The following is a 27,616-nucleotide window of genomic DNA, read 5'->3' as shown; positions in this document are numbered from 1 at the left end:
TGGTGGTAATGCAAACTGGTGCAGCCACTCTGGAAAACAGTGCGTAGGTTCCTCAAAACAATTGAAAATCGAACTACCCTACGACCCCTCAATAACACTACCGGGAATTTATGCAAAGGATACAGGAGTGCTGATTCATAGGGGCACATGTACTCCAATGTCTATAGCAGTGCTTTCAACAATAGCCAAATTGTGGAAAGAGCCTAAATGCCCATCAGCAGATGAATGGATAAAGAGATGTGGTTTATATATACACTGAAATACTACCTGGCAAGGAGAAAGAGTGAAATTGTGCTATCTCTGGCAATGTGGATGGAACTAGAAGGTATTATGCTATATGAAATAAGTCACAGAAAGACAGATATCATATGTTTTTGCTCCTATGTGGAACTTGAGAAACGTAACAGAAGACCGTGGGGGAAGGGAAGGGGAAAAATAGTTACAAACAGAGAAGGAGAGGGGCAAACCATAGGAGAATCTCAAATGCAGAGAAAAAATAGAGGGTTGATGGGGGGCAGTGGGTAAGAAGGGAAAGTGGGTGGTGGGCATTGAGGAGGGCACTTGTTGGGATGAGCCCTGGGTGTTGTCTATAAGTGATGAACCACGGGAATCTACTCCCAAAACCAAGAGCACACTATACACACTGTATGTTAGCCAAGTTGACAATAAATTCTATTAAAAAAAATGAAAGCGAGGGGATGGAGAAAAATTTATCACGTTAAAAGAAAAAATAGCGATACTTTTGTTAGACAAAAGAGTCCTTAAAACAAAGACTGTGGGGCACCTGGGTGCCTCAGTCATTTGAGCGACCGACAAGGTCTTGGCTCAGGTCACGATCTTATGGCTGGTGGCTTTGAGCCCATGTTGGGCTCCAGGCTGACAGCATGGAGGCTGCTTGACATTTTCTCTCCCCCTTTCTATGTCCCTCCCCAACTCTGTCTCTCTCAAAATAAATAAACCAAAAACAAAGACTGTAGCAAGAGCCAAAGAATGCTACTGTATCATAATAAAGGGTACAATCCAATAGGAAGATCTAACAATTGTAAATATTTATGCACCCACCAAGAGAGCACTCAAGTACATAAAACAATAACCAACATAAAGGAACTAATTGATAATAAGACAGTAATAGGGTACTTTAACACCCCATTTACATCAACAGATCTTAAAAAAATCACCAAAAAATACATCTTAACAGAAAATCACCAAAGAAACAATGGCTTTGAGCCATACAGAGAAAGAGAGATATCATATGTGTTCACTCTTATGTGGATCCTGAGAAACTTAACAGGAATCCACTGGGGAGGGGAAGGAAAAAAAAAAGATGTTAGAGTGGAAGAGAGCCAAAGCATAAGACACTCTTAAAAACTGAGAACTGAGGGTTGATGGGGGGTGGGAGGGAGTGGAGGATGGGTGATGGGTATTGAGGAGGGCACCTGTTGAGATGAGCACTGGGTGTTGTATGGAAACCAATTTGACAATAAATTTCATATATTTAATTAAAAAAAAGAAAAAAAAACAATGGCTTTGAATGACAGAGCGGACCAGATTGGATTTAAGAGATTTTTTTCAGAACATTCCATCTTAAAACAGAATACACGTTGTTTTCAACTGTACATGGACTATTCTCAAGAATGGATCAAAAAAAAAAAAAAACAGGCCTTAATTATTAAAAACAATACATGCAGGTTAAATAACGTGCTACTACACTGGAATGGGTTAAGCAAGAGATACAAGAAGAAACTTAAAAAAAATACGTGTATACAAATGGAAATGAAAAAAAAAAAAAAAAAGAAAAACAATGGTCTGAAACCTTTGATATGCTGCAAAAGTGGTCCTAAGAGGGAAGTACATAGCAATATAAGCCTACTTCAAGAACCAAGAAAAATTTCAAACAACCTAACCTTACACCTAAGGGAGCTAGAAGAAGAACAACAAATGAAGCCTGAAGCCAGCAGAAGAAAGCAAGTAATAATGATCAGAGCAGGGGGCCCTTGGGTGGCTTAACCGGTTAACTGTCTGACTCTCGATTTTGGCTCAGGTCATGATCTCACAGTTGTGAGATCGAGCCCCATGTTGGGCTCTCTGCTGGCAGCATGGAACCTGTCTGAGATTCTCTCTTTCCCTCTCTCTCTCTGCCCATCCCCCACTCATGTGTGGTCTCTCTCAAAATAAAATTTAAAAAAGAGATTAAAGCAGAAATGAATGATAGACAAACAAAAAACAGATAATACTAGAACAGATCAATGAAACCTAGAGCTGGTTCTTTGTAAAAATTAATAAAACTGATAAGGTGTTAGCCAGAGTAATCAACAAGAAAATAGAAAAGACCAAAATAAATAAAACCACAAATGTGAGAGTAGAAATAAGAACCAACACCACAGAAATACAAACATTTATGAGAGAATATTGTGAAAAAATGTATGCCAACAAGTTGGACAACTTAGAAGAACTGAATAAATTCCTGGAAATATATAACTTACCAAAGTAAAACAAGAAGAAATAGAAAATTTGAAAAAAAAAATCAATAACCAGCAAGGAAACTGAATCAGGAATCAAAAAACTCTCAACAAACACAAGTCTAGGACCAGATGACTTCAGACGTAAATTTTAACATGTAAAGAAGAGCTAATCCAAAAAAAAAAAAAAAAAAGTTTAACCTGTCCTTTTCAAATTGTTCCAGAAAAACATAAAAGGAAGGGAAACTTCCAAATTTATTCTATGCCAGCTTTACCCTGATACCAAAACCAGATAAAGACACCACAGAGAGAATTACAGGCCAGCATCTCTGATGAACATGCAAAAATCTTCAACAAAATAAGCAAACTGAATACAACACTACATTAAAAAATCATTCACCGGGGGCAGAGGCAGCTGGGTGGCTTAGTGAGGCAAGCATCCAACTTCAGCTCAGGTTATGATCTCATGGTCCGTCGGTTTGAGCCCAGTGTCAGGCTCTGTTGGCAGCTTGGACCCTGGAGCCTATTTCAGATTCTGTGTTTCCCTCTCTCTCTGTCCCTCCCCTGCTTGTGCTCTTTCTCAAAAATAAATAAACATTAAAAAAATCATTCAATCATTCACTATAACCAAATGGGATTTATCCCTGGTTTGCAGGGGTGGTTCAATATTTGCAAATCAATGAATGTGATACCTCATATTAATTTTTAAAAAAGCATAAAGTCATATCATTGCAATAGATGCAGAAAAATAATTTGACAAACTATAACATCCATTCATGATACAAACTTCAACAAAGTAGGCTTAGAGGAACCATACCTCAACATAATAAAGGCCATATATAGAAAATGAGCAGCTAATATGATCCTAGCTGGGGAAAAACTGAGACAAAAACTTCTTAGATCTTGCTTCTCGTTATCTGCTTCTTCTCATTAGCACCATTGGTTGTTAGTAAATTAATCTTAACATTTATTACATCCTACTTTAATGGAGACCAATTTCTCCTATACAGGTTTATGTGTCTTATCTCTTTTTTTTTCATCCACTTTTCAATTTATCATTTTTGTTTTTTTTCTTAACAAACTGCCCAAAGGTTAGATTTCTTTTGTTCACAAATCTGTTAGGAAAAGTGTGGCCAGGACAGCTAGTCTCTGCCCCGCTCAGCTTCAGGTGGGGCAACTGAAAGGTTTGGGGTTGGATCCATTTGAAGATTTGTTCACTAACGTCTGGTGGTTGATGCTGGCTGTTGCCTGGGACTTCAGTTCAGGAGGCAGCAGAAACACTTAAACTGACACACCTAGACCCTCTTTGTGGCCCAGGCTTCCTCACTAGATGGGGAGCTAGATTCCAAGTAAGCAGCCTGAGATACAGAGCAAGGAAGAAGCTGTATCGCCTTTTGTCACCTAGGCTTGGAATACACACAGGATCATAGTCACATATTCTGTTCATTAGGAGCACGTCACTAAGGTTGTTCCATGGCCTTTTTTTAAATGGAATTAATATTTAAAACCTATGTACACCTTTAAAAAGCAGTATACTTTACCCACTGGCCACAAATGTTTGTATTCCTCCCACCTGAAAAATACATTCACTCCCCTCCCCCTCCAATACCTCCTTGCAAGTCTCAGTTATCATGGCCTCAGGTTCAGGGCTTGAGTCCAAGATCTTACCATCTTAATCAGGTGCAGTGGGGATAAGCTGCCTGGGTTATGGTATCTCAAGTATAGCCCCTTGAGTGCAAGTGTTCTCAATATGAGGACTTGAGAATGAAAGAGACAGTTATTTACCACTCACAAATGCAACATTCTAGTCAACTGCTGAAGACTCACCCATTCAGAAAAAGAAGATGGGAAGCACCCTAGTCCATAAGAGTTTTGAAATATAGCCTGATGCATGCTGTCAGTTCTTAAATTAGGACTTAATCCTAACCACGGGAATACTTTCTCCATGTCTCTTCCCTTTCTTTACTCCTTGAGCTCTTGGTTCCTTCCTTTTCATAAGGAATGACCTGTATTTGTAGCCGTTTTTTCATCCTGCTTCCTCCCTGTGGGACTTCTAAGACCCAAAGGCCTCATTTCATTTTGCACTATTTGGTCTCTTTTAGCCCAAGTTAGCAAATAGTATGCTTGCTACTATATATCTCTTACCTTTTTTAGTTTTCTGTAAATATTACTGGATTTCATGCCGTGTTTTAGCAAAGCGACCCTCCCAAGTCCTTTTGAGATAAGCTTTTCGCTTCAGGTTTCCTGCGAAGCTCTTATAGGACATTGCCTTTAAAATTCGTCTACTCTTGGGGCTCCTGGCTGGCTCAGTTGGTAGAGCATGTGACACTTGATCTCTGGGTACTGAGTTTAAGCCCCATGTCGGGTGTGGAACCCACTTTAAAAAAAATCTTATACTCTTAAGATCCTTAAAGAAATTGGAGGCATACCTTAGATCTTTCTGTTTTCCTGGTAGCACCCTGGAGTTTCTCTTAACCCAAAAGCCATTTCTTTATTTTAGCATTATTTGACAGTTCAACGTGTAGAGAGGCTGTAAATGAGAAACAGATGCTTGAACCCAGTAAGTCCTGGTTCCTTTCAGTTGCATAGTCTTTCTTTATTTTCTCTTTCCTATCCGTTTTACTTTCAGGTATTTTGTAGCATGACTTCCCTTTCCTCCAGTGTCATTTTCTTCACTTGCTTAGAAACCCTTGCTGTCAGCCTCTTCACAGGCCATCAGGTTTCCACTAAGAGTCTTGTGGAGGCCCTTTTTGGGTCTCATTCTTACGCTTTTCTACATCTTTCCAGGTTCGACCTACCTCCTGGTTCAAAGGAAGTTTAGTTTTAGGGTTTTTTTGAATAGCAGCACACCATTTTTAGTATCAGTATCTGTGGTAGTAATTTACTGCTGCATAATAAGCCACCTCAAAACCTAGTAGTTCAAAACAGCATTTCTCTTGTTCACCAATCTTTAGTTGCGGCAAAGCAGAGTAGGGCAACTCATTTCTTCTTCATTTGGCATCAGCTGGCATAACTGGAAGCTGGAGACTAGAATCATCTAAAGGCTTGTTCATGCACGTGTTTGGCTGTTGAGGCTGGCCTTTGGCTAGGACGTTGGCTAATCTCAGCTGGAGTATCTACATGAAGACTCACTAGGTAGCCTGGGATTCCTCACAACGTGGTGGCTGCGTTCTAAGGGTGAGCTTCCCTAGAGAAAGAAAGTCAGATGGAAGCTGTATCACATTTTCTAAGCTGGCCTTAAAAATCACAGCAGTTCTGCATATTCTGTTCACTAGAAACCAGTTACTGAAGCCAGCATATATTTAAGGGGAGGGATTTTCACAGAAGTATCAACGAATTTATAAAACCAGCACATCCACTCACCTTGTCTTACCAATCATATAGAATGGATGGAAGTCCTTCCCAACTCAGCATCACTGAAATTCCAGCCAGTTATGTTGTTGTTTTTGTTTAATATGATCTCTTATTTTCTAGAAAGTAACAACGGATAACAAGATAACAGTATTGAATTAAATTTTTTTTTTAGCCTCAAAAAAGTATGTGGATCATCCAATTAAAGTTTTATACTGGGAGATGTGATTTCTTAACACATCCTGGAGAATCATTTCTCCTGGGAATGCACTTCAAATTAGCATAAAACATTTGCAGTTCAGAAACAGGCCGTGGCATTAGAAGCATTACTTATAGATTCATGAATTAGAGTCTTATTTCCAGAGTCTTACCTTGGGACGTATTTTTTGACTTGGGCATACATAAGTCAATATGACATTGCTAAAAATTCTTTAAAAATTATAGAGTGTTAAGATGGGGGAAGGGCTAAGAGACTTTCTCCTAAGAGGGGACTTATTTTATGAAAGAAAGATATGAAAAAATCATAGAAAAATAAAAGTATAGAATCAAGTGCAAATGTTGTGTAGTAAAGAGAATGATAGCAAAGATCTATTTCAGTAACACCTGATGGCTTTAACTTGGCCCTTGATTTTCTGAGTTGTTTAAGGTTCCACATTCTAAGACAGGTAACATTTCATTGCAAATGAGTTTATTTAAAAATTTGAGTGCCTGGCTGGCTCAGTTACTCTTGTTCTTGAGATTGTGAGTTCAAGCCTCACACTGGGCGTAGAGATTACTTAAAATCTGAAAAAAAAAAAATTTTCATAGTAGTTTTGAGTTAGACTCTTTTCACTCCCTTCCAAACTATAGTGTTTTATTCATGCAGGCTGATGTCCTTACAACAGAACTGGAAACTACATCGTCAAAATGTCTACACCTGGATGCAAAAAATCAAGTTCTTCAACAAGAGTTATTATCAGTGGAAGCTTTCGAAGAAGAACGTGAAAAACTAGAGAGCAACAACAAGAAGTTACAGCAAGAAGTAGTAAAATTGAAACAATTTATGGAAATGAATATGGTAGAACGCAGTCAAGTGGAGCAGTATAAACGGGAGATTGAAGAAAGAGCACGACTGGACATAGTAGAAAAATTACACGAAGTCAACCTGTTTTTACAGGTTAATTGATTGATCTGTAATGTGCTTTAATTCATTTCACTGCAAATTACATTTTGGATAGATGTATTGTAGGGGTTTCCTCTACTTGCTTTATGGTAATTTGTAGATTTCTGGAGGCATTTGTTCCTCCCTTTAAAGATTTCAGTTTTCATCATTATTCCTACAAAATCGAGAGGATAAGAAACAATGATGATTTAAACAACTAGTCTCACTATTAAGAGGAAAAGAAAAATTATGATTTAAAAATTCCACTGTACTTGGATTATTCTTAAGTTTATTGTTGACTTTTAAAATTTTCTCATTGATTCTATTATTTGAATTATCAGATTGAGTGAATACTAATACAGGAATGATTGAACTTTAATTTTATAAATCATATTTAATTCAGTTGACATTGGTGATAAATATTTTACACTTGAGCTTTTTTGCATTTAAAATTTCTCTCTGAAACATTGACTCAGAACTAAAGGAAACAGGTATAATTAATTATTCAGATTATACCTATTTTGAAACTATCCTGTTAATTTTTGTTTTTCATTAGGCACAAGCAGCAGCTCAAGAAAACTTGGACCAGTTAAGAGAAAATGCTCATGCTTCAACGAGAAGTCAAATGGAACTTAGAATTAAAGATCTGGAATCTCAGCTCTCTACAATGAAGATGTCTCAAGAAGATTCTACTAAAACAGAGTTGGAAACCTACAGGCAACTCTACCTAGAAGAATTAAAACTTAGAAAGTCCTTGAGAAATAAGCTGAACAGGTAAGTCAAAACAGAATCATAGACAAGAAATTTAGCTTATTAATTTGCCTCTAAAGCATAATTTCTGTGGAGCCAAGATCATGAGATGAGTAGGAAGTGAAAGCCAACTAGATTGTGTCATTTTGGAAAATGAGGTTTCTAAGTGAACTTACCTTTGCAATGTTAGTCCAGGACAGTTTGCATCCCTCCTCTTTTTTTCGGTTTTACAGGACCTCTTCCCCCACCCCACCCCCCGCACCCCCCGCCCTGTATATTTTCCATTGATTGGATCTGCTAGTCTTTAAGTGCATTGTTCAAAGCTTTCTCATTTAGAAGCATATTATTATAAAATTGCTTGTCAGAATTACCCGAGATAGAAATGTCGATGAGTTTCTTTTTGGAAGATTACATCTTTAACCTAAAAGGTCAAGTACTACTACTACTCATCCTGGCAGCTTGGTACATTTATTGTCTTCATTGTGATCTTTGGTATGATTACTAGAGTGGGCCTTGAGGCAAACCATCCTTTATGCTTTTTCTACTTTACATAAAGGCATCCAGGTGAAATACAGAAAGACTCACACAGGGCTGAAGGGTAGTATAATTCCCAAAGTGGCTAAAAAGAGCACCATGGTGGGAGGGAGGCATGTGGAAGACTGAAGACAGAAAGGGCAGACTCTGCCTCCAGTGCCTTGGTAACTGTTATAAGCTAATTGCCTCTGTAGCTGTTTTAGTTCTTTCTGATCACATCTCTGTCATCTACTATCTCCCCTAGAGATTGTTGGTCTCAATGATTCCTCAGTGTCAAATGCTCAGTTTCTTTGAGATAATAAGTGAAATGTACAAGAGTGGTGAAAGCAAACGCTTGAAAATGTCTTTGAGGGGTGGTTTAGTTTTATATCTGTAAACAGGTTTACTAAATATAAGTATGTATATATAATGGCATCCTGAAGGATCCTGTCAGTACAGCCACTCCAGAAGACAGCAAGTATTATTTGTTAAGCCATGTACATCACTGATAGCCACTTCTCTCCCTTCCCTAATTTGAATTGTTAGTAAGGAATCCCCCTGGAAACATAAGTATTTCTTTAGAACAATTTTAAAAGTATAATTTTAGATAGTAGGTGTGCTCCGTCACATGTTCAGTATTAAAACACTATTCAATGGCAAATGCTATTTACTATTATGGAAACTTAAAAAAAATGTATGTTATTTAGGAATGATTTAGGGAAAAAGAAAATGTATTCGTGTTTTTTACTCTTCCCAGGACTAATGAGAGACTGTCAGAGAGCAATACAAAACTTCTTGTGGAGACACAGCAGCACCAAACTTTACTCAGGACCCTTACTATGAGCCCAGGCCTGGAACCACCTTATTGTGGACATTTTGAAAATAATTTAGTGCTCAATGGGAACCTTACTCCAAGAGGAAACTTAGTGATTCCTACCTTAAACCCACGGCCGTCATATGACGACAGGGAGACTTCCTTGTGGAAGGTTAGTTATATTATCTGTTTTAGTTTGGGTTTCAGATATCTGATATAGTTGTTGCTTTTAATTTGGCGAAATTCTGAGTTGTTTAAGTAACTAACACATACGAAGTAAAAGTCAGCATTATATGTGCTAAGAAAGAACTGAGGTAAATTATATATATATATATATATATATAATATATTGTATAATATATAATATTATATTTATATAATATTAATATAATTTCAATATAATAAAACATAATATGTATAATATATTATAATATAATATATAATATTTAATATAATATTAATATATAATGTTAATTATATAATTATATAATATTAATATATAATATATATTATATATTATATATATATATATATTAGTCCCTTGATCTTTCATTTCTAAGAGATACTTATTTTTATTTTATTTTAGCAAGAGAATGAATGAGTGCATGCAGGGGAGGGGCAAAAGGAGAGGGAGAAAGAGAATCCCAAGCAGGTTTCATGCTCAGCACAGAGCCGAATGTGGGGGTCGGTCTCAAAACCATGAGATCATGACCTAAGTCAAAATCAAGATTTGGACACTAAAAACAACTGAGCCACCCAGGTGTGCCAAAAGAGACAACTAGCATTAACTGTATTCAGTAAATATAACTAAACTTACCCATGTTAAATTTCTTGAAAAGCTTTCATTTAAATTTGATTTTAGAAAGTAAATGTTATTGCCTGGTAACCACAGGTACACTTAGATGCTTGGACTTATTTTCAGTTGGCAGTGGTTCATTAACATTTGAAAGTTTTGCTATAATCCAGTTTGTCCAACCCTGTATGTCAGTGAATGATCATCCTCCAAACACTTAACGACATATGAATGTTTACTATTTAAAAGAATCCAGGGGGGTGCCTGGGTGGCTCAGTCAGTTCAGCCTCTAACTCTTGATCTCAGCTCAGGTTTTGATCTCAGGGTCATGAGTTCAAGTCCTGCATTGGGCTCTACGCTAAGCATGGAGGCTACTCTAAAAAAAAAAAAAAAAAAAAGAATCCATGATAAGTCCTTTTTATGAATTAAATCAACTTGTAACACTAAAAAGGTAAATTTCTCTTTTAAGTTAAAAGTGTTGCTATTTTCTTACACGAGAATACATCTTTAATTGCTTTCTTATTTATGGCACTTTTTTTTTCTTTTTCCTTTTTTTTTGACTTATACCACCTTTGTTTCTATTTTTATAAAATATCTTGATGAGTGATTATAGAGCATTTTATAAATAGCTAAATCAAGCAAATATTTGAATTTTTTAAATGAAACTTTTATTTCTTCAAATGAGTTCTTTGCCCCTTTGTCTTTTCTTTTTCTGGAACCCCTGGAATGCAAGTATTATTACACTGCATGTTGTCCCACAGGTCCCTTAACCTAGCCTCATTTTGAAAATTCTTTTTTCTTTTTGTTTTTCGGCTTGGATGATTTCTACTATCCTGTCTTGCAAATTGTTGATCTGTTCTTCTGCATCTTCTTATCTGCTGTTGATTCCCTCTAGTGTATTTGTCATTTCTGTTATTGTATCCTTCAGCTCTGATTGGTTCTTTTTTATATTTTCTATCTCTTTCTGATGTTATCACTGGATCCATTCATTCTTCTCCCAAGTTCACTAAGCATCTTTATGACTGTTACCTTGACCTCTTTATGAGGTACATTACTTATCTCTGTTTCACTTAGTTTTTTTTTCTTAGGTTTTGTCATGTTCTTTCATTTGGAATGTATTCCTCTGTGTCCTCAGTTTGTCTGACTTTCTACGTTTGTTCCTAAAATGGTTCCTTTCAACTTTTTCTCTCTTTCGAGTGAGCGATGCTTTTGAACAATGTACGTTAGTTATGAAGTCAAGGAAGAAGAGAATGTTTCTGTCAGTGTTGTCTAGTCATTTTTCTCGGTGGAACTGTGACAGGTGACACTGGGTAGGCGGCAAGTAACCCTGCTCTTCTCTTTCTAAATTCAGAACACAGGAGACAGGGAGATGGAGAGAAACTTAGTAGCTTTATTACTAATACACACTAACAAGTTGGAGGATATGATTTAGGTTATGTTAGCCACTTTGGGCTTCCTCCCAAATTGGGCACTTCCCCACACAGTTGTAAATTGAGGAAACAAATGCTTGACCCCCACCCCGGGGGCCGGGTGCTTACCACAGAGCTGAGAGCAGACCCAAATTCATGTTACTGTGGGCAGGCACATCTTTTCAAAGAGGAGATTCAGAAACGCATAAGCACTGCTTAGCTCCTTCTCCCAATTTCACCCGTTAGGTAAGTCTCCCTTCCCGTCGGGAGGGAGACAGAGATAAGTCCACATGTGAGAAGTGAAGGTTCACCTATAATTTCCGACTGGATTTAAATTATAAATAAAGTGAATTGTGTCTTTTGTACATACCAACGAATGATGAAAGGTTAGGCAGAAGCATGCTAGAAGGGAAAGAGAAATCTGTGTTGGGTTTTAAATTTTGCTATAAATAACCACACCATGGGTTCACTCATTTGTTGATTGATTTTGATAAAACAAATTTTCTTTGGAAGGAATAAGTAATGCTTTCAGGAAGAATTTCCTCAGTTTCAGCTTGCTTGCTTCACCTAAAGATTTTCTCTTTAAAGTTCTCTGTCCTGTGGTTTAAGAAAGTTGTGCTTGTGGTGCCTGGGTGGCTCAGTCAGTTAAGCGGCCGACTTTGACTCAGGTCATGATCTCGCGGTCCGTGAGTTTGAGCCCCACATCGGGCTCGGTGCTGACAACTCAGAGCCTGGACCCTGGTTCAGATTCTGTGTCTCCCTCTCTCTGACCCTCCCCCGTTCATGCTCTGTCTCTCTCTGTCTCAAAAATAAATAAACGTTAAAAAAAATGTTTTTTAAAAAAATAAAAAAGTTGTGCTTAAAAATTGACTGCTACTAAAAGGAGTTAACATAATTTCTGTTCCTTTATTTTCATTCATGACTTTAAAATTTGTAATTTAGTTAGAGAGCTACTATTGTGTGCCTCATACCTAAGCATTACTGAGCCACATGACAAAGTTTTATGTATTCATTTTCTCTGAGTTATACTTAAAATACACGTATTTTTCCTGACCATGAGGAAGTAACTGGCATAGAACTCTAGGCTTGGTAAGACCACAAGTGTAGTCCTGGTCTGCATCTAGTTGGATTCATGACCTCAGGCAAAGTACACTCTCTCTGAGCCCTTTTTGTCTATTACGCAAAATTCGGGACTTTGACTAAATTAGTGACTTTTATACCTTCGAAATAATTTTTTTCAAAGAATAGAATGTATTTTTTTGCATTAAACTGTATTGTGTAAAACAGAGAGAATTAGAGCTGTCTAACTAAAGGAGAGATGGAGACTACGGCTGTGACTTCCTTGTCCCTCACTCCTGCAGTGTCCCCAACCGAACCTTAGATTTCTATGGGCCATATTTGAATGCTAACAGTTAATGAGAAAATCCTTCTAATTAAAAATCCTTTAAAAATGTTCTTTGAATTAAAATTTGCTGATATATAGTTTTTCTGTGTATAATTTTCTCACCCTCTTATATTTCTGATCAATGGAAAGGTATACACAAAAGTACACATGTGTTCTTATTCATGGACTTGAAAGCTATTTTCACCATCGAAACACAGTTTTTACCTAGAAATAAACATAAAGGTCACAGAGGTAAATATTTAGGAAAAGAGCTTTTGGGGAAAAGATGCAACATTACCTTGGTAGCTCCTTAAGTCATGTCATATAAAAAACGTGGTTTATATTTTATATCGTATTTATTAATGGTAACATAAAATTGTTTGAATAAAGCCTTCCCCCATCATCTGGTATTGAGTTATTAATTTTATAAGTCTGGTATAGTCATGTTGTCCCATTCATTTTATAAGGCCTGAATATAATGCTATTGTCAAAAAAGTGTTATGGTTCCTCAAAAACTTAAAAATAGATATTCATTAATTCCACTACTGCGTATTTACCCAAAGAAAATGAAAACACTAATCTGAAAAGTTGTATGCATCCCTATGTTTATGGAAATATTGTTTGCGATAACCAAAATAGGGAAGCAACCTAAGTGTCCATGGAGAGATGAATGGATAAAGACAATGTGTAATATGTATACAACGAAATATAGCTCAGCTATCAAAAAGAATGAGATCTTGCCATTTGTGACAACATTGATAGACCTAGAGGGCATTATGCTAGGTGAAATAAATCAGAGAAAGACAAATAAATACCATGTGATTTCACTTACATGTGGAATATAAAAAAACAAAACAAGTGAACAAACAGAATCATAACTACAGAGGACAAATTGGTGGTTGCTAGAGGGGAGGTGGGTAGAGAGGTATGGGCAAAATAGGTGAAGGGGAGTAAGAGGTACAAATTCCAGTTATAAAGTAAATAAGTCACAGGAATGAAGAATACAGCATATGGAATATCATCAATAATATTGTATTAATGTTGTATGGTGACAGAGGGTAACTACACGTACGGTAGCAAGCATAGCATAGTGTATACAATTGTCCAATCTGAATTTGTATACTGAAAAACTAGTGTAACATTGTATGTCAACTATACTTCAATTAAAAAAAGGTATTAGGGAAAACAGTCTCTGAAAATATTGGGAAACATGTCAGCCAAAACATTTGTCCTCACACCCAAATTTGTAGACATTGGAATCCTTATCACCACAGTGTTGATTATGTCCTGTACACTATTTTGGAGCCCGTTTGGGGCATTCAGGGAGAGGCTACCTTGTCTAAGAAAGATCTAAATAAGAACATTCTAGACAGGAACAGTTGTAATATACAGTTGACCCTTGACCAACATGGTTTTGACCTGTGCGGGTCTACTTTACTTACACATGGATTAGTTTTGGATACTGTACAGTACTGTAAGTGTATTTCCTCTTCCTTCCGTTTTTCTCAATGTCATTTTTTGCCCTAGCTTATTCTACTGTACAAAACATGTATGAATCCACTGTTTATGTTACCGGTAAGGCTTCCAGTCAACAGTAGGCTATTAGTAATTAAGTTTTGGGGGGATGAAAAATTATATACAGGTTTTTGACTGTACCCCACCCCTGTGTTATTGATGGGTCACCTGTAGTTGGAAATATTCGTACACATTTCATAAGTGGATTACCATAACTTTAATAAGTCAAGTGTTTCAAAACTTGGTCCTAATTTGGAGAAAGGAAACAAAGTTACAATTGAAAATTGTATATTGTTTTCCTTATCTCTAATGGAGAAAGTTATAAATCAGAAGCTAAGTTTTGAAACTGTTGTAACCCTCTATTTTTCCTTTCTTCAAAGAGATTTTCTGAAATCTTTGTGTGCCTATGAAAGGAAATAAGTGTTTTAGTCATAATACAGATAGCAAAACATTTTTACTCAATTTTTGCCAGTGGAATTTCCACATGACAGTAAGACAGTCCCACTTTCTTCATTTTATATGTATTTAAGAGTCAGTCCTGAAAAATTAACAGCAAAAAGCATTCCTTCAAATTTTGTTTTTCTACAAGTGAAAAAATGGAAAGCCCATTTTAAGGAACAATTCATTAAGGTAAAAAACTGATTAAACTTTCATAAATGGCAGTTTTTCTAATCATTTCCAAGTAATAATTCACTATACAATATGATTCTTGTTTAAACTTTTTTGTACCAGTAAGATCCAACATGTTTCAGAGATTATACATATTCAATAGATCAATATTAATTATGCTTTTTATCAGTCTCACTTAAATAGCATTATATATATATAATGTACACATATTATTATATATATTAATATAATACACATAATATATTATATATATAACATACACATATTATATATACGTATACACACACACACATGTATATATGTATACATGTGTGTGTGCGTGTATGTATGTATCTGTTCTCCGTTATCTAAAACTAAAATAAAATAGGTAGGAATTTATTTTATTCATGTTATAGTTTTTCTGTTTAAGCAATCCCTAACTTTGGTTTAATCTCTGCAAGTATTATTTCAAGACCACATGTCCTAAGCTATATATAATTCCTAACATGTCTTTTGTTTACCCTACACATTCTAAATAATATTTGCCTTATTTCAGACGCAGCGGGAGTTGGAGAAAAGAATAACCAGAGCACTAGAAGAAGGTATGTTGCCAAAATGTATGAAGTTAGATATCATTGATATCTGAAATAAACTATAAATAGTAAATGGCATCCCTTTCCATTGTTTGGATAATAGATACTACATTCACATTTTTTTGTACATATAGAATAAAAAATGTAAAAGCATGAGCATAATGAAGAACACACTTCTTCCTCATTTAGTCCTCATGTGTCATAGCTCTTTTAAAATCTCCCACAAGTCTAGGGGCACCCAGGTGGCTCAGTCGGTTGGGCGACTGATTTCAGCTCAGGTGGGTTCAGGCCCCACAGAGGGCTCTGTGCTGAAAGCTCGGAGCCTGGAGCCTGCTTCAGATTCTGTGTCTCCCTCTCTCTGTGCCCCTGCCCGCTTGTGGTTTGTCTCTCTCTCAAAAATAAATAAACGTTAAAGAAGTTTTTTCAATCTCCGTAAGTCTATATATCTGTTATTATTTCTGGCGACAATCTTCCTTCACTGGTGCCATCCCTATGGAACTGTCAACCTGCACAAGTCTCAGAAAAGGTGTGCTTTATCAAATTGTTGTTTCTGCTAGTGATAGAAGACCCAAAAAGCCAAAGTCATCTTAGTAATGCTTGGTTAAGTAATTAGAGGTCATATAGCTGTCATCGACAGGTAACGGGTTTCAATCTTCACTCATTGATTTTGTCATTGCTTTTGCCCTTGGGTAAAACTTCAACTTCCTTAGCATGGAATGAAAACACCCAAATCAGTTTGCTCTTGCCAGATGATTCAGCCTTGTCTCTCACTCTTTGCCCTACTCTGCTGCTTTGCTCTAGCACCTTGTCAAACTAAACTACCCATAATTGCACAAGTGTTCTTCCTCACTTCTAGCTCTTTGTATGTGCTTCTTCCCTCTACCTAGCATACTTTTTCCTTGTCCTTCAGGTATCAGCTGACATATCACCTTCACCAAAGAGCAGACAACATTGACACAAAACTGGGATGTCCCTTCCGTATGTTCCAGTAGTGCTGTGTTTTATACCTGTCACTTACATCTGTATACTTGGCTCTGTTTGGAAATGCCTGTTTGATTTTTCCGTTTATAGTTTATGATTGTTCAGGGTGGACTGTGTCCTCATCTTGTAATTTCACCTTGTAATGAAAAAACCAGAAACTCTGATATTTATCCACAATAGCAATTAATTCAGTGTGCAACCCTGAGCAAAACATATTTAATACTAATCTTGGGTTTCATATTGCAGTTGTACGTAGGTATTTTTCATTTTTCTTAACACTCATAAAGGCCCCAACTTTCTTTTTCTTTTCTTTTCTTTTCATCTTTTTTTTTTAATCACTTGTAGTGAAAAATATTTTGGAGAAAGAAGATAATTCTTTCTTTTCCTTTTCAGCTGCTACCGAATTTGAATGAGGATCCTTTAGAACTCCTTTAGTATCTACTGATGATTCAATTCTAAATCAAGATCCAGTATGGAAAGCGTCACGAGAATATGTACAGATTTTGAACAAAAATTATATGATTTGAAAAATAAATAGAAAAAATTTACTGGATGCTTACAAAACATTTTCATTGTTTCCCAATTGAACACACTATATGGCAAAGTCTTGATTAAAGGAAAATGTTTTTGTATCATATGTGTGTAATGAAAATCTTTATAATATTTTAAACTATGTTTCTTGGCATCTCATTAACTTTTAAGCACATTTTGTACGTGGAAACCAGCACTAGAGGGTTTTACATACATCAGACTGCTCCACTACCAGCGGTTTGAACAGCACCCAAACAACCAAGTTGTCATTAATACTTCAGTAGTGTTCATGGATGGCTTTTTGTATTTTCCAATTTTTATGACTATATGTGGGTCTAAAGATTTAGACATTATTTTGATGTATTCCTGCTATGGCTATTGCCAATGTTTGTACATATTACAATTTTTTATAGTGCCATAGAACCTATCTATAATTTTAATTGTAAACACTGATTCGTAGCTCTTTCCACACGGAGAAATAAGATTTGCCTAAGGCTTTTCGCCTTTTCTATTTATTTATTTATTTATTTATTTATTTATTTATTTTTTATTTGCTTTTTAGAAACAAAGTTAGAAAAAAGAAAAATTAGACAAAAAAAAAAAAAAAAAAAAAAGAAATCCCCCCCCACCCCCGCCCCAGAGCCATTTGCAAGTAAATTGCTAATGGGATGCCTGATTCCTGTAGCATTTAAATCCTACAGGTCAGTTCATTCCACATAACTACCATACAACCTTCACAATCAGAACATTAACTCTAATACACTCGACTCTTAAACAATGGGGTTAAGGGCTCTGACCCCGCCCCCCACAGTCAAAAAGCCATAACAACTTTTGACCCCCAAAGACTTAACCACTACTACTACCAATAATCTTTTGTATATGTATCATACTCTATTCTTAAAATAAAGCTACAGAAAAAAATACCATGAAGAAAATTATGAAAGAAAATACATTTCCAGTACTGAAAAAAAAAATCTGTGTGTAGTCAGTGCACCCATTAAAACTATTTTGTTCAAATATTCAGTATAATTCTATGATTTATTCCTCATAATTCTTTTTAAGTTTGGTCACTTATCTGTAGTATACGTTATACCAAGGAAGGTCCTGGTCAGAGCCATGTATTGAATTCAGTTGTATGTCTTAGTCTCTTTCACTCTAAAACAGTTCCTTTGTCTTTCCTTGACTTTCATGACTTTTAACCTTTTGACGAGTAAATTCCAGTAATGTGGAATGTCTTTCAATGTGGATTTTTCTTAGGTTTCCTTATGGTAAAATTCAGACCATACATGTTTATCAAGAGTATCACTACAACCTACTCTTTGCATCCTATCATGTGACCTACAATTTTGATTTGTCCCCATACTGGTGATGTTAATGTTGGCCACCGGAGGTAGTATCTGCCAGGTTTCTCGCCTGGAATGTTAACTTTCCACTTTCCAATTATTTAGTATTTTATGGGGAAGTACTTTGAGACATGTAAATATCTCCTTTCTCAGACACCCTGTGCCAGGCCACCTCTTCTGCAGATGACTTGCCCCCCTGCAGATTCTGAAAACCCACGCTGGGCTATTCTTCCCCTGTGCAGATGCCTCCCTACCCTGTTCGGTCTGTGATACTTCATTATTCTATACCATTCACTTTCCAGGGATGCTCTCACTTGAGCTCCAACACTGTGCAGGGTGACTGTCCTACACGTAATGCCTTCCCCATTCTAAGCTCCAACACCTCACTCTGGACCCCCACAACTCCATGCCTCTGTTTCTAGGACTGGGAACTAAAATGTTGGGGATGAGAAAGAAGAAAGGAAGGAAGGGCTCCACAGGTCTTTTATAATCAACTTGGCAAGCTCTCCAAAGCCGGTTCTCATTGGAATTGCATCGAATCGGCCAACAGTTTGTAAGGAAAGACATTTCTTATACTGATTTTTCCAAACACCTAGTCTTTTAATTGTTTAAGCTTATTCCCCACAATATATTGTTTCTTACTCGAGTGTTTTGTCTGCAGATTCTTTTGGATTTGGTACATGCAGTGACATATAATCTATAAATAGTGGCATTTTTGTTTCCAATTCCTAGAGCTTTCATTTTTTTTCTTTCCTACTACAAGAATGACGTTGAGTAAATGTGAGGATAGTGAGTGTTCATGTCTTCTTGAAATTGCAAAATGTAAAAGTAGTTTTCTGTAACTATGTAGATAGTGGGGTTTTTAAAAGTGTATGTCTTTTATTAGTCTCTTAGTTTGCTCTTGCCGTTTACAACAGATCACCATCAACACAGTGTCTTAAAGCCCCACGCATTTATCTCACATTTTTATGGGTCAGAAGCTAAGCAATGGCTTAGCTGGGTCCTTTGTTCAGGTTCTCACAAGGCTGTAGCCAAGGTGTCTGCTAGACTGCGCTTCCCCATTTGGGTGCTTCAACGGGGAAGAATCTGCTTCCAAGTGCATTGAGTTTGTTTTTAAGAGAATTTCCTTGTGACTGTGTGACTGGACTCATTTCCACAGCTCTTTGCTAGTTGTTGGCTAGTTGGAGGCTTAGGTCTTAAGCGTTCCCAGACACTTGTCTTAGTCTTTTTGGGCTGCTCTAACAAAATACCATAGGCTTATGAAAAAAAAAAGTTTTATTTTTCACCCTTCTGGAGGCTGGGAAGTCCAAAATGAAGGCGCTGGCAGATTTAGTGTACAGCGACGTCCTGCTTCCTGGTTCATGGATGCTGGTCTTCCTGCTTGGCGCAGGGCCAAGGGAGCTCTCACAGCCCTCCTTTATAAGGGCACTAATCCCATTCATGAGGCCTCCACCTTCGTGACTTCATCATTTCCCAAATCCCCCACTTCTAAATACTATCACGTTGAATATTAAGAGTTAACACATGAATTTGAGTGAGTGGGGACACAAATATTCAGCCTAGAGCAATGCTGTTCCTTGTTGGCCACGTAGACTTCCTCAATACGGCCGCTTAGTTTAGGAGGCCAGCAAGGAGAATGTCACTTCAGAGAAAGCTCAGTCCTCCTTGAAGGGTGTTCACGTGATTAGATCAGGTTTGCCTAGCATGATCCTCTTTTGATTGACTCTGATATACTGAATTATGTCTGCAACATTCCTTTACATTTGCCATATTCTAATAGCTAGAGTCAAGTCACAGATCTTAAGAGAAAATAATTATAAAGAAAAGTGACAATACTCAAGGGCAGATATTATGGGGTCACTTAGGGTCTTTCTGCTACAAGTATATTAAGGAAGTTCCCTTATAATACTAGTTTTCTAAGTTCTGTCATGAATGAATATTGAATGTTAAAAGATGTTTATTTCACATCTATTGAGATAATTTTTTTAACTGTTTATTTTTGAGAGAGACCAAGCAAGCCAGCAGGGGAGGGACAGAGAGAGAGGGAGACAGGATCTGAAGCAAGCTCTGCGCTGACAGTGGCGAGCCCAATGAGAACCCCACGTGGGGCTTAAACTCACATACTGTGAGATCATGACCTGAGCCTAAGTTTGATGTTTAACCGACCGAGCTACCCAGGTACCCTGAGATAAGTTTTTTAAAATATTTGTGAATGGGGGGAGGGGCCAAGATGGCCGAACAGCATGAAAGTTTTATGTGTCTCCCATCCATGAAATACAGCCAGGCCAACACGAAACCATCCTACACACCTAGAACACTGATTGGAGGACTAACACAACAATCGGAACAACCCGAGCCACAGAATTCAGCAGGAATTTACCCCAAAAGAAACAGCATGAAGAAACGACAGCCAGGGATTTAACCAACAAAGATACAAGCAAGATGTCTGAACCAGAATTTAGAATCACGATAATAAGAATATTAGCTGGGGTCGAAAATAGATTACAATCCCTTTCTGCAGAGGTAAAAGAAGTAAAAAATAGCCAGAATGAAATTAAAAATAATATAACTGAGCTGCAATCCGGATGGATGCAGTGGCAGCAAGGATGGACAAGGCAGAACAGAGAATCCATGATATACAGGACAAACTTATAGAGAATAACGAAGCAGAAAAAAAAAGAGGGAGATTAAGGCAAAAGAGCACGATGTAAGCATTAGAGAAACCAGTGACTCATTAAAAAGGAACAACATCAGAATCATAGGGGTCCCAGAAGCTGAAGAGAAAGAAATAGGGGTATTAAGGTTATGTGAGCAAATGATAGCGGAAAACATTTACGAAACCTGGGGAAAGACACAGACATCAAAATCCAGGAAGCACAGAGGACCCCCATTAGATTCAACAAAAACCGACCATCAATAAGACATATCATAGTCAAATTCACAAAATACTCAGGCAAGGAGAGAATCATGAAAGCAGCAAGGGAAAAAAAAAAAAAAAAGTTCTCTGACCTAAAAGGGAAGACAGATCAGGTTTGCAGCAGACCTATCCACAGAAACTTGGCAGGCCATAAAGCAGTGGCGGGATATAAGCAGGGTGCTGAATCAGAAAAATATGCAGGGGCGCCTGGGTGGCTCAGTTGGTTAGGCGTCCGATTTTGGCTCTGGTCATGATCTCGCAGTTTGTGAGTTCGAGCCCCCTGTCGGGCTCTGTGCTGACAGGTCAGAGCCTGGAGCCTGCTTCGGATTCTGTGTCTCCTTCTCTCTCTGCCCCTCCTCTGCTCATGCTCTCTCTCTCTCTCTCTCTGTCTCTCTGTCAAAAATAAATAAACATTAAACAAATAAAATAAAAAAATAAATGCAGCCAAGAATTCTTTATCCAGCAAGGCTGTCACTCAAAATAGGTGAGAGAAAAAGTTTCCCAGACAAACAAAAATTAAAGGAATTTGTGACCACTAAACCAGCCCTGCAAGAAATTTTAAGGGGGACTTTCTGAGGGAATAAAAGATGAAAAAAAATTATATATACATACATACATATATACATATACATATACATATATATATATACTAAAAGCAACAAAGATTAGAAAGGAGCAGAGAACACCACCAGAAACTCCAAGTGTACAAGCGTCATAATGGCAATAAATTCATATCTTTCAGTACTCACTCTAAATGTCAGTGGCCTCAACGCTCCAATCAAAAGGCATAGGGTAACAGAATGGATAAGTAAACAAGGTCCATCTATATGCTGTTTACAGGAGACCCAGTTTAGACCTAAAGACACCTTCAGATTGAAAATAAGGGGATGGAGAACCATCTATCATGCTAATGGTCAACAAAAGAAAGGTAGAATAGCCATACTTATATCAGACAATCTAGTCTTTAAAATAAAGACTGTATCAAGAGATGCAGAAGGGCATTATGTCATAATCAAGGTGTCTATCCACCAAGAAGACCTAACAATTGTAAACATTTATGCGCCAAATGTGACAGCACCCAAATATGTAAATCCATTAATCACAAACATAAAGAAAGTCGTCGATAGTAATACCATAATAGTAGGAGACTTCAACACCCCACTCACAGCAGTGGACAGATCATCTAATCAAAAAAAAAAATCAACAAGGGAACGATGGCTTTGAATGACACACTGGACCAGATGGACTTAACAGATATATTCAGAACATTTCATCCTAAACCAGCAGAATATACTTTCTTCTCCAGTGCACATGGAACGTTCTCCAGAATAGACCATATACTGGGACATAAATCAGCCCTAAGTAAGTACAAAAAGATTGAGATCATACCGTGCATATTTTCAGACCACAACACTATGAAACGCGAAATCAACCACAAGAAAATATTGGGAAAGGTAACACATACTTGGAGACTGAAGAACATCCTACTAAAGAATGAATGGGCCAACCAAGCAGTTAAAGAGGAAATGGAAAAATATATGGATGTCAATGAAAGGGATAACACCACAACCCAAAACCACTGGGACACAACAAAGTCGGTTATAAGAGGAAAATATATAGCAATCCAGGCCTTCCTAAAGAAGGAAGAAAGATCTCAGATACACAACCTAACCTTACGCCTTAAGGAGCTGGAAAAAGAACAGCAAATATAACCCCAAACCAGCAGAAGACAGGAAATAATAAAGATTACAGCAGAAATTAATGCTATCGAAACAAACAAACAAACAAACAAACAAAACAGAAAAATACCAGTAGAACAGATCAATCAAGCCAGAATCTGGTGTCTTGAAAGAATTAACAAAATTGATAAACCACTAGCCAGTCTGGTGAAAAAAAGAAAAAAAGAAAGGACCAAAATAAATAAAATCAAGAATGAAAGAGGAGAGATCACAACCAACACAGCAGAAATAAAAACAATAATGAGAACAGTATGAGCAATTATATGCCAATGAAATGGGTAATCTGGAAGAAATGGACAAATTCCTAGAAACATATACACTACCAACACTGAAACAGGAAGAAATAGAAAATTTGAACAGACCCATAACCAGTAAGGACATCGAATTAGTAATCAAAAATCTGCCAAAAAACAAGAGTCCAGGGCCAGATGGCTTTCCAGGGGGGAATTCTACCAAACATTTAAGGAAGAGTTGGCACCTATTCTCTTGAAACTGTTCCAAAACATAGAAATGGAAGGAAAACTTGCAAACTCTTTCTATGAAGCCAGCATTACCTTGATTCCAAAACCAGTCAGAGACCCCACTACAAAGGAGAACTATAGACAACTTTCCCTGAGGAACATGGATGCAAAAATTCTCAACAAGATATTAGCCAACCGGATCCAACAATACATGAAAAGTATTACTCACCACGACCAAGCGGGATTTATACCTGGGATGCGGGGCAGGTTCCATATCTGCAAAACAATTAACGTGATTCATCACATCAATAAAAGAGAGGCCAAGAACCATATGGTCCTCTCAATAGATGCAGAGAAAGCATTTGACAAAATACAGCATCCTTTCTTGATAACAACCCTCAAGAAAGGAGGGAGAGAAGGAGCATACCTCGAGATCATAAAAGCCATATATGAACAACCCAATGCTAATATCATCCTCAGTGGGGAAAAATGGGAGTTTCCCCTGTAAGGTCAGGAACAAGACAGGGATGTCCACTCTTGCCACTGTTACTCAACATAGTATTGGGAGTCTTAGCCTCTGCAATCTGACAACACAAAGAAATAAAAGACATCCAAATCGGCCAGGAGGAGGTCAAACGTTCCCTCTTCACAGATGACACGATATCTGTTCGTGGTATGTCTCCTCCACCCACACCCTGGCGCTCAGAATGTCAACAGGAGAGCAGGGTGATCTCAAGCCTGTAAGCTTAAGTAAGCCGGAAGATGGAAGATCCAGTCTGTGCCCCTGGTGGTCAGTGGGGGAAACTGAAGTCCGGCAGGAACGGGGAGGTCTTGAGCATTGGTGAGGTGTAGTGGCACGCACGTGGTCTCTGCTGAGCCAGGACCTCCACAAAGCTCGCTGCTGCCTGACCTCAGTGAGTCCTGTCCACTCCCCAAACCTCAGTTTCCCCCTCTGTGAAATGGTCACGTGATGGTGAGACAAGATGGAGCACTTCACCTGGTGCTCAGGCTCTCCCGGCAAACTTAGTGGCATTGCTAAGGCCTGGACCCTGGCCACCTGACTCCTGAATGACTCTGTCCCATTGTGGTGATGGTCTGGTCACTGCTGTTCCTTTCTCTTCTTTCTCACACTCAGTGGGACATTTGGGCACTTGCGGCCCTTTTCCGGAATGCTCTCGGGATCTAGCAGAGGGAAAAGACTAATCAGAGGAGCAAGAACAGACTGGCAGCTCCATATGAAGGAGCAGGCCCTGGTGCCTACAGCCCTGCATGGTGCCCTGTGCCATTTGGTGAGGGCTTCTTGAGTGTCCCCCGGTGGAGACAGTCGGGTCCTGAGCCGAGGGCACCACGGCCCCTCGAAGGCAGGGGTGGGCAGAGGTGGATTGGGAAGGGAAAAGAGAAAGGGCTCATTGTTCCAGCTCCACAGAGGCTCCCCAGGCGCACCTGCTCCAGGCCACCTCTCCTGAAGGAGGTGGAATACCTTGATCGGGCTCCCAGAGAGCCGGAGCTGTAGGATCTGGGCCAGGAGCAGCCTGGTCACTTCCCCAGATCCCCGTGAGGCGGCATTACCAGCCCCCGCTTTTCTGCCTCCAAGAGAGTAGGATTCCAGAGTTGGGGGCGGGGGGCAGAGCCAGGGTCCCAGCCCATCCTTTGAGCCAGCAGCAGCCGGGCATGGTGCCAGGCACTGATGGGGTGAACCAGGGGTGAACTGAGCACCCAGGGGTGAACTGAGATCCCTTCCTGTTTCCCCTCCTTCCTTGCCGGGTCTCCTCCAGACCATCAGCCATCCTGCTCAGAGGGCTTTGAAGGCTGGAGCCCTTCCCTGTGTCTCTGCTCTCCACCACTTCACTCCCATTGTGGGGGACCCGTCGAGTTCCTGTACATGAGCCACCTCATCGGGGTGTGCTTTGCCCAGGCAGGACTAGACTTTTTCCAACCCCAGACCATTTGTGAGAGCCCAGCAGCACTGACTGCAGGTGCAGGTGTGTGGATTTGGGGGCGGGGGGGGGGGGGGGGCTGTCGTCAGCACCTCCTTTGCATCAGGCTCTGTGCTGGGGCCCCAGGAGAGTTGGTCAGCACCATCCAGCGTAGGGTGAGAAGCCCTGCGGGGCAGGCCAGGGGTGAGGCAGCTCAGTCCTTCCTCAGTCTGGGGGAAGTGCAGTTCAGCTGAGCCTACCTGGGCAGGGAGTGAAAGATTACACAGAAACTCGGAGCCTCCTAGAGGGTTTGGACTTTATCCTGGGAGCAGGTGTTCCAAGCTGAGAGGGACAACATCAGATGTGGCTTTTGCTTGGCTCGTGGGGCACAAGCCAGGAGCCCCTTCCCTGGCAAGGCTGCTGCTGTTGTCCAGGTGAGCGTGGATGGTGGCGCAGGCAGCGTGGGACGACAAGTACCTGGGCATCGAAGAGATGTGCCTGGCGATGGGGAGCTCGAGGTCAGCGAGAAGCCAGATTCAGGATGACTGCCGGGCTCCTGGCCTAGGAGGCTGGGTGGATGGTCACATCTTGGGTTATCAGCTCAGGTTTTGGGAACCACTATTGGAGCAAGTTCTTTGTGCCTGGTTTTGCGGCGGAGGGTCCCAGGCAGGATGGGAGCTGACTCTGAGCCCAGGCCTCTGCCCTCCAGCTTGGCCCAGACCCCGCCGGGTCTGCTCGTCTCTCTCCCTTCACCCTACAGGCACTTTAGCCTCTTGAGTGCACGGCTGCACCTCGCAACTGTGCCCTGTACACATGGGGGAGCACCACTCCACTCCTGCTACCTGGGTAAACGGGGACCACTCTCTGCCCCGGCACGCTGACCCTGTGCCTTGATGTGTCTCATCCACTCGCTGTGCAAGGGCATCTCCCCCAGGCCTCAAGGCGCAGCTCCTGTATCAAAGCCTCTCTGCACTATAGCTTGAATCTGTCACCCTCCTTGCCCTGTGCTAGAGCAGGCTCCAAGAGGACAGAAGAGGGCTGGGGCACACCCTCCCCTCCCCTCCCCCACCTCAGGCCTGTGAGATGGAGATGGAGCTGAAGCTCCGTGCTGAAGTGGCCCTTTGTACATTGTCCCCCTGGAGGATGGGGGAGCCTGGTGGGAGGGTCTGGCACTGCCCTACACCCTGTGCTGATCTCAGCGGCAGTGAGGATCCAGATGGGGAGTGCGGGGGGGGGGGGGGGGCGGCGGGTTCTCTGGGCCTGGGATCAGGGGAGAACACCCTGCCATGTATGGGCTCGCACTGGCCGGGCCTGCCTCCCCACACTAGATGGTACTTGTCATCACTTCTCAGGCAAGGTGTGTCCTCAGGCACCAGTTGTTTAGGGAGCGTCTGCTCCAGGCCAGGCTTTGTTCTAAGGGGTGGGGCTCCACTGTGACTGGTGACTGGTGACTGAGGCTTGCAGGCTTAAGATGACCCTGCTCTCCTGTTGACATTCTGAGCGCCAGGGTGTGGGTGGGGGAGACAAACCATGAACAGGTAAACAAGGAGATGGCTAGCTTCCGCTGTGAGTGCTGGGGAGCAGAAGACCTGGGCAGGGGACAGCTGCTGTAGCTGGAGGGCCAGGAGGGCCCCTCTGAGCAGGCAGCCACATTCCAGGCTGAGGAGCAGCCAGTGGGAGGACCCTGAGACGAAAAGGTGGGGACTGTGACTGGAGCCTAGTGGACGAGGGCAGCGAGGGCAGCAAAGATTCCAGGACCAGATTGGCGGGGTCTGTGGGCTCAGAGAGGAGTTTGGATTTCATTCTGAGGGAGACTAGTGTGCGGTCGGGTCGAGGGGAGGGTCTTGTGGGAGGAGGTTGGGTGGGGTGCAGGAGGGGGTACGTGGCCTGGTGGGGACTTTGCAGTGACAGAATTTGTGGGGCTCAGTGCAAATGAAAATATAGGTCCCGAGGGGCACTAGTGTGTCTCAGTGGTTTGAGCATACGACTCTTGATTTCTGCTCAGGTCAGGAGTCCAGGGTTATGGGATTGAGCCCTGCGTCTGGCTCCACATCGAGCCTGGAGCTTGCTTAAGATTCTCTCTCTCTCTCTCTCTCCTCCCTCTCTCTCTCTCTCTCTCTCTCCATCTGCACCCCCCCACTCTTGTGTGCTCTCTCTGTCTCTGTCTCTCTCTCTCTCTCTCTCTGAATCTCTCTCTCCCAAATAAACTAAAATAGAGGCACCTGGGTGGCTCACTTGGTTGACCACTTCAGCTCAGGTCATGATATCGAAGTTCATGGGTTTGAGCTCTGAGTCAGCCTCTGTGCTGACAGCTCAGAGCCTGGAGCCTGCTTCAGATTCCGCGTTTCCCTCTCTCTCTGCCCCTCCCCTGCTCATGCTCGGTCTCTCTCTCTCGAA

General features: G+C 40.1%; 1 protein-coding gene across 1 annotated transcript in view; it reads left to right on the top strand.

Moving 5' to 3' along the window:
- Positions 1–16,947, top strand: part of LOC122215617 (ankyrin repeat domain-containing protein 26-like) — a 78,236-nt gene extending 61,289 nt beyond the window's left edge. Inside the window, exons 17-21 of the mRNA XM_042931135.1 lie at positions 6,676–6,966; positions 7,508–7,725; positions 8,972–9,200; positions 15,295–15,340; positions 16,706–16,947. Coding sequence (XP_042787069.1) covers positions 6,676–6,966; positions 7,508–7,725; positions 8,972–9,200; positions 15,295–15,340; positions 16,706–16,725 — 804 coding nt within the window. The 3' untranslated portion in view covers positions 16,726–16,947. The remainder of the gene's footprint in view (positions 1–6,675; positions 6,967–7,507; positions 7,726–8,971; positions 9,201–15,294; positions 15,341–16,705) is intronic.
- The last annotated feature ends 10,669 nt before the right edge of the window (positions 16,948–27,616 follow it).

The sequence above is a fragment of the Panthera leo genome, chromosome A1 (genome assembly GCF_018350215.1).
Source record: "Panthera leo isolate Ple1 chromosome A1, P.leo_Ple1_pat1.1, whole genome shotgun sequence".
In the NCBI taxonomy this organism is placed as follows: Eukaryota; Metazoa; Chordata; class Mammalia; order Carnivora; family Felidae; genus Panthera; species Panthera leo.
This window is presented reverse-complemented; position numbering and strand designations above follow the sequence as displayed.